This window comes from Vanessa cardui, chromosome 30 (genome assembly GCF_905220365.1).
Source record: "Vanessa cardui chromosome 30, ilVanCard2.1, whole genome shotgun sequence".
Classification (NCBI taxonomy): Eukaryota; Metazoa; Arthropoda; class Insecta; order Lepidoptera; family Nymphalidae; genus Vanessa; species Vanessa cardui.
The window spans coordinates 2,555,866-2,564,032 of record NC_061152.1 but is presented as its reverse complement, the minus strand read 5'-3'; the positions used below and the strand labels follow the sequence as shown (position 1 = coordinate 2,564,032).

The window sequence follows — 8,167 nt, the reverse complement described above, 5'->3', positions numbered from 1 at the left end:
TGTTACCGTCTTCATGACTTTCTATTTGGCCTAAAGGTTGACTGGCAGAGAATGCCTTCAGGCATTAAGTCCGCCTTTTGTCACAACTCATGTTATTGGTCAATAAAGTATTTTAAATAAATAATATATGGTCTTGTCAGTTATTATCGTTGTATCCCAGTAGATTTCATAGTTTCCGTTGTCTAATACACTTTGCGGCTTATATTTGTTGTGTTGTTTATTGTAGTGGGGGGGGAGAGGGTGGGGGGGTGCAAATGAAAGGCGGCAGTCGGTCAGTCGCGTGTACCGGCGTGCTTCTGGCGCACGTGGCGCGACAGGCACGAGTGCCACGCGAAGCGCGCGCCGCACGCGCCGCACGCGTGCGCCGCCGCGCGCACGTGCCGGCCCAGGATGTGGCTGCGCAGCTTCGCGTGGTTCTGCAACACGAGACCCTCGTCTGGTGGGACTGGCTACCCATGGCCCGAGGACGGCAGCGCCGAGGGCAGGCGCAAGGGTTGACCCTTGATCAGACACAGGGAGATCCCACTCGCCTGATGTAGCTGAATACCCCATATTTTATAATGGCTACCAAAAATAATCTTAGATATATACAAAATTATTTTACTGGTATACAGGGTTATTGGTAACTCGACGTATATCCGTTAGGAGGTGATAGGGGTGACTATTTGCAATAACATTAACCACCATACGCATGATCCAAAAGTGAACCATTTTTGAGTTATCACGTTTCTTAGCTTTTTTTTCAAAATTCTTCAAAAATGCAATTTACAAATGCCAGACGGAAAATGAGTGTTTTTCAATTATTTTTAGATTTTTTTCCTCAAAAATGCCTTAAAAACTAAAGAAACATTATGAAACTTGGCCTGCAGATTATTTTAAAAACATAACCGTTTTCTTAGCTTTTTAAACATGTATAAAAGAAGGAAATTATTTAAAATCAATCGAAACAAAATGATCAGAAAGGACGCTGGTGGAAATTCGTAGTCGAACATGAACGAATTCTTACGCAGGTCGCTCTTTAAAATTCTAACAAAATTAACTAAAAATAAAAACCAATGAAAAAAAACTTACTTACTTATTAAACTGACATATTTAATACAAATTAAAAATAAAATTTAGAAACAGAAACAGTTCAATAGCTAAGTTATAAAAAAGACATTTTGTAATATAACCTAAATAAAGTATTAATAAGCGAATCCGGGAAACTCTCTATAACAGAGCACAGCACACACACACAGCATGTTTTACAATGAATAATGCAGGATTCTATCCTTACAATTATCCTCACGAAGAAGTCTGTGAAAGGAAAGTTATATTTTGGAAATTCGTATTCTAATAATTGTGTAATCTGTACTTAGCAATCTTCTGCGGGCTATATTGGTGAAACGCCGTATACTAGGGATTTGATTTGATGCATGACATAGAAATCAAGTGGCGCTTAATGCGGACTCCTTTCAGGAGACGAAATGGCTCTACTCTGCAATTAGAAAAATGGCTGTCAAATCGCGTAACATTAATACCAATTTATGCATTACCTCTGTCTCTGGTATATGATATTTTGTCTCGTAATCTTCTTTCTTTAAGTAAATCTTCGAGGAGGACATCACATGAGGATATTTTTGTACACTTTCTCACTCCCATGAACATGTCATTATGATAGTAGTAATCCCATCTTGATCGAATTTGGCTTCTAACGGTTCAGAGTTCTTTTCCAAACAAGACGCGACTCCTGAATCCGCATTAAGCACAAATTTATAAAAAATAACTTTCCTTTCAGAGACTTCTTCGTGAGGATAATAGTAAGGATAGAATCCTGCATTATGCATTGTATAACAGAGCACAGCACGTGCTCTAACGAGTTTCCAATAACCCTGTATATGTATATAGCTTTCACATATCAAATATCAACGTCAGAACCCAAGAGCATATACCTAAGCCATGAGAAACTGATTATTTCTTTCTGCCTGAATAAGAGTTGTGGAAGGAGTACGCTCTTTTCTTGAAGGTACCCAAGTCGTATCGGAAAACGTCGAAAAGCTGATTCCACAGAGTTGTGCGATATAGAAAACGTCTCAAAACACGCGCCATTTATTTTCTGCATTTTTGCTGTTGACTTCCAAGCTGGATATATTAATTTAAATTATTGCATTTAACTATCTTGACTTTGTATTTTTTAAATGTTGAAAAAGAGTAACTTCTGAGTTCCTTGCCGGTTCTTCTCGGTAGAATCTACTTTCGGAACCGGTGGTAGCTTCACTTAAAGGCAGATTTACATTGAGTCAGTAACTGACTTCAGTCCACTGCCGAGTCAGTGCTGACCTGGCACTGCCATAATGTAAATTGATTTCAAGTCAGCATAGTACTGTCGCGTCAGTACTGACTTCAATATTCGCGCTTCAATATTTTCGGCGTCAGTCCGCTCCCCCACCATCCGCGCCAGCGCAACTGACGCCGTGTAAATGCCCAAGTCTGTCACTGCCGCTCTGTTGTACGGGGACCACGCTTCGTCGCATCGCAGTTCAGTTCTCAACTGGTTTAACAACAGAGCAGAACCTCCAGTTTTGTCTCTGTCTATCCATTTTCTAACCCAAATTCGTTTCTGTTTAGATATCTCTTCTTCAAAGCATACAAGTTAGTTCTTGCATCATCACCAAGGTACATTTTCTCAACAAATTCCTAACTTTAATTTTTTGCTGTTTTCGAGAATTCATTTTTCCGCACTGACTTCTCAAACGTGTGTACACCAAAAGAAATATCCTCGAGTACTGCCGAAATACTGACTTCTTGTAAATAGTATGCGTCAGTTTTCGGCGTCAGCACTGCCGACAGGCACTGACCCTGTGTAAATCTGCCTTAATTGTTAACGATTCAAAAGTGTTTGTGTAGTAGTATTTATTCTACCCCCTTATTTTTAAGTAAAAAAATAATATGTTTTAGATCGAAATCGAGAGAACCTATGTATTTACAATTTAACCAGAGATATTATAAGGAGGTTTACCTTTAAAAAGTATAAAATTAAAAATTTCAGAAACCCCCGCCACAAATAACACAAGCTACCTCTAAAAAGTAAAAAATAATAAAAGAAAATTAATCCTAGTACCTATACGTATAAGTTTGTATTAATATTTAAAAAAAAACTTCGCGTTGGGGGACCGAGCGCTATTGTATAAAATAATAATAAGTGTTAGATAAAAGATGAGATAGGTAAGCATGTGACACTAATTAATTAGGAGTGGTCCCCCAACGCGAAGTTTTTTAAACGGTTTTATTAAACGGTTTTATTTAGCTCACCCCGTTTGTTTTATTTATTCTTGGGTCAAATTTAGTAATTCAAATTTTACCCTCTTCCTGTCAACCGATTCATTTGAAATTTTGTATACACTTTGGATTTTGGTGACAATACAACAATGTATATTTTTAAATATTAATACAAACTTATACATATATGTACTTTAAGATAAATTTTCTTTTATTATTTAGGATAAGTGCTACTTTGTTATGTTACGTTTTTTATGTTGTGTGAAAGTCGTGTAATTTGCTCAATAAATGTTTATTATTATTATGATTTTTAACATTTAATGTTTCTCCTCTTTCGAGGGTGTTTAAACCAAAAACGCGGGCAGCCAAGTGATAAGGAGTGTTTAAACTAAAATCGTGGACGATGATGATGAAGATGACATAAATCTTGGGTGATACGGCAGGCGTTAAGAATTATGGCTTTCTGGAGCATGTGGCGTATATATGCGGACATTTGTGAGGTGGTCAAACTCTTTGTTAGAGATTTCGGTGCGATACCTGTCGATGAAAGGACTATTGGGACTATGTGAACTGTTTGTGCTTTCCATTCAGGGCTGTATTTAGGGGAGGGCAACCGGGGCAACTGCCCTGGGGCCTCCACATTAGTGGGGGCCACAGTTTTCAGCAAGTTAACAAATACCAAGATATAGTCAAATTATAATAATGTTATTATTTAATATTTTAAAAATTACCAATACAAATAAATAAATCATAGCTTACTGATTGAAATAAAAAAAAATAATTAATTTATGATAATATAATTATTAGGTTGTCTACGCTTCTGTTTGTCTAGGGCCCCCACTGCTTTGTGGCCCGGGGGCCTCCAGACCTTTAAATCCGGCTCTGTTTCCATTGCGTTTTAATTTCTATAGCAAGGTCTCGATGTTTACTGTAATCTCAGTAGTTCGGGATGGCCAAAATAATATTATCGTTTTACAATGATGTTCCAACCTCTCTATCTTTTGTTACAATCCCACACTATCGTCCAATTGTTTTCTATTGACAGCTCAATCATATTTAAAATAACAAATAGTGTTACATGCCAGTATTAAATGCTATGCCATATAAAATAATATTAATTACAATAATAATTGTATATAATAAAGTAAATTCAATAGCCCCTGCTATACTAATAATATGCAATAGTAATGTGATACAAATTATGATATAGAATCAAATGTCATGACACCGTATTGAAGGCTAAGGTTACTCTCGTAACGTTAATTAATTTTTCAGAGATTGTGGTTTGTACGTTGTGTGAATTAGGGTCAGCTACGTCAATCAAATAAACAGTTCTATTGGTTTTGTCGTGAACGGTGATATGTGGTCTATTATTTTATATCATATATGTATATATAATTATAAATTTGTATTCTTATGCATATATATAACATTTTATCTATGTTCTTGTTTTATTATTATTACTATCGTATTTATTGTTACCGTCTTCATGACTTTCTATTTGGCCTAAAGGTTGACTGGCAGAGAATGCCTTCAGGCATTAAGCCCGCCTTTTGTCACAACTCATGTTATTGGTCAATAAAGTATTTTAAATAAATAATATATGGTCTTGTCAGTTATTATCGTTGTATCCCAGTAGATTTCATAGTTTCCGTTGTCTAATACACTTTGCGGCTTATATTTGTTGTGGGGGGGGGGGGTGCAAATGAAAGGCGGCAGTCGGTCAGTCGCGTGTACCGGCGTGCTTCTGGCGCACGTGGCGCGACAGGCACGAGTGCCACGCGAAGCGCGCGCCGCACGCGCCGCACGCGTGCGCCGCCGCGCGCACGTGCCGGCCCAGGATGTGGCTGCGCAGCTTCGCGTGGTTCTGCAACACGAGACCCTCGTCTGGTGGGACTGGCTACCCATGGCCCGAGGACGGCAGCGCCGAGGGCAGGCGCAAGGGTTGACCCTTGATCAGACACAGGGAGATCCCACTCGCCTGATGTAGCTGAATACCCCATATTTTATAATGGCTACCAAAAATAATCTTAGATATATACAAAATTATTTTACTGGTATACAGGGTTATTGGTAACTCGACGTATATCCGTTAGGAGGTGATAGGGGTGACTATTTGCAATAACATTAACCACCATACGCATGATCCAAAAGTGAACCATTTTTGAGTTATCACGTTTCTTAGCTTTTTTTTCAAAATTCTTCAAAAATGCAATTTACAAATGCCAGACGGAAAATGAGTGTTTTTCAATTATTTTTAGATTTTTTTCCTCAAAAATGCCTTAAAAACTAAAGAAACATTATGAAACTTGGCCTGCAGATTATTTTAAAAACATAACCGTTTTCTTAGCTTTTTAAACATGTATAAAAGAAGGAAATTATTTAAAATCAATCGAAACAAAATGATCAGAAAGGACGCTGGTGGAAATTCGTAGTCGAACATGAACGAATTCTTACGAAAGGTCGCTCTTTAAAATTCTAACAAAATTAACTAAAAATAAAAACCAATGAAAAAAAACTTACTTATTAAACTGACATATTTAATACAAATTTAAAATAAAATTTAGAAACAGAAACAGTTCAATAGCTAAGTTATTAAAAAGACATTTTGTAATATAACCTAAATAAAGTATTAATAAGCGAATCCGGGAAACTCTCTATAACATAGCACAGCACACACAGCATGTTTTACAGTGAATAATGCAGGATTCCATCCTTACTATTATCCTCACGAAGAAGTCTGTGAAAGGAAAGTAATATTTTGGAAATTCGTATTCTAATAATTGTGTAATCTGTACTTAGCAATCTTCTGCGGGCTATATTGGTGAAACGCCGTATACTAGGGATTTGATTTGATCCATGACATAGAAATCAACCGGCGCTTAATGCGGACTCCTTTCAGGAGACGAAATGGCTCTACTCTACAATTAGAAAAATGGCTGTCAAATCGCGTAACATTAATACCAATTTATGCATTACCTCTGTCTCTGGTATATGATATTATGTCTCGTAATCTTCTTTCTTTAAGTAAATCTTTGAGGAGGACATCACATGAGGATATTTTTGTACACTTTCTCACTCCCATGAACATGTCATTATGATAGTAGTAATCCCATCTTGATCGAATTTGGCTTCTAACGGTTCAGAGTTCTTTTCCAAACAAGACGCGACTCCTGAATCCGCATTAAGCACAAATTTATAAAAAATAACTTTCCTTTCAGAGACTTCTTCGTGAGGATAATAGTAAGGATAGAATCCTGCATTATGCATTGTATAACAGAGCACAGCACGTGCTCTAACGAGTTTCCAATAACCCTGTATAAGTATATAGCTTTCACATATCAAATATCAACGTCAGAACCCAAGAGCATATACCTAAGCCATAAAGAACTGATTTTTTCTTTCTGCCCGATTAAGAGTTAGGAAGGAGTACGCTCTTTTCTTGAAGGTACTCAAGTCGTATCGGAAAACGTCGAAAAGCTGATTCCACAGAGTTGTGCGATATAGAAAACGTCTCAAAACACGCGCCGTTTATTTTCTGGATTATTGCTGTTGACTTCCAAGCAGGATATATTAATTTAAATAATTGCATTTAAATATCTTGACTTTGTATTTTTAAAATGTTGAAAAAGAGTAACTACTGAGTTTCTCGCCGGTTCTTCTCGGTAGAATCTACTTTCCGAACCGGTGGTAGCTTCACTTAATTGTTAACGATTCAATAGTGTTTGTGTAGTAGTATTTTTTCTACCCCCTTATTTTTAAGTAAAAAAAAAAGGGGATCAAAAGCGAGCAAAGAGAGTCTTACGTGGTAAATAAATGGCCCCAAGCAGGTATAACGCGTGAAAATGTAAATTCAAATATTCATAACAAACAACTAACGTTAGTAAACGTGTACGTTTGTGTGTTACACCGTAAAATGTCCTTTTAAATAGGCTATTTGACAATGCGAAAAATAATATGTCAATTATTGTAATCAGTGTATATTATGAGTTTTAAAACGGTTATTTACAACGAAAGTTCGAAATAATACTTCATTTATTCGAAAAATCCATAACAAAAAAGCATTTTTTAAACGTTTGTCACGTGACACAAAACGCCCCTGATTGGCCGGGCTTATGATGAAGACACTTATTAACCTTGCTTGCCTTCTATATGTACCACAGATTAAAATATAGGCAAGTGACGTCACCGACCCCAATGCAGCACCATATTGTGCCAGGAGCGTTTTCGCGCTCTATTTAGATATGGAATTTTAAATATGATATTTTTCGGCAAAAAGAAGAATTTTCGGCCGAGACTGATTCGTATATCATAAAATTAGTAGAGATTTATTTGTATATTAGCTGCGCCCGCGACCTTGTACGCGTTTGAATTTAACAAAAAGAAATATTATTGTAGCCTAAGTTATGTAATCTTTATTATATCAGTTATCTGCCAGTGAAGGTCCTGTCAAAATTAGTCCAGCCGTTCCAGAGATAAGCCGAAACAAACAGATAGACAGACAAAAATTTTAAAAAATATTATTTTGGTATATGTATGTATATACATATGTATTGAGTGAATAAGGGCCAATAGGCTATTTGACTGGTTTTTAAAATCGATTTATATTATTTAGTAGAAGTTAAGGAACCCAGTAAAATTTGTTTTATTTATTTTTAGTACATTACTTGGACAATATGGCGCTGCAATGGTGTTGGTGACGTCACTTTCTTGTATTTTAATCTGTGGTACATATTGTAGAAAAGCAAAGTTTACAGGAAAGTGACTTTATAAGCCCGGCCAATCAGGAGCGTTTTGTGTCACGTGACAAACGTTTGAAAATTTACATTTTTATTGATGGATAATTGAATAAATTAAGTATTATTTTCAACTTTCGTTAGTAAATTACCCTTTTTAAACTCATAATATA

General features: G+C 36.5%; 1 protein-coding gene across 1 annotated transcript; it reads right to left on the bottom strand.

Moving 5' to 3' along the window:
• Positions 1-272: 272 nt before the first annotated feature.
• LOC124542112 lies at positions 273-5,261 on the bottom strand. Its single transcript, XM_047120043.1, has 5 exons — positions 5,178-5,261; positions 4,996-5,125; positions 2,726-2,852; positions 2,378-2,582; positions 273-416 (listed from the first exon to the last, which is right to left on the bottom strand). The coding sequence occupies exons 1-5, from the start codon at positions 5,259-5,261 to the stop codon at positions 273-275; spliced, it is 690 nt and encodes a 229-aa protein (XP_046975999.1).
• Between the last annotated feature and the right edge of the window lie 2,906 nt (positions 5,262-8,167).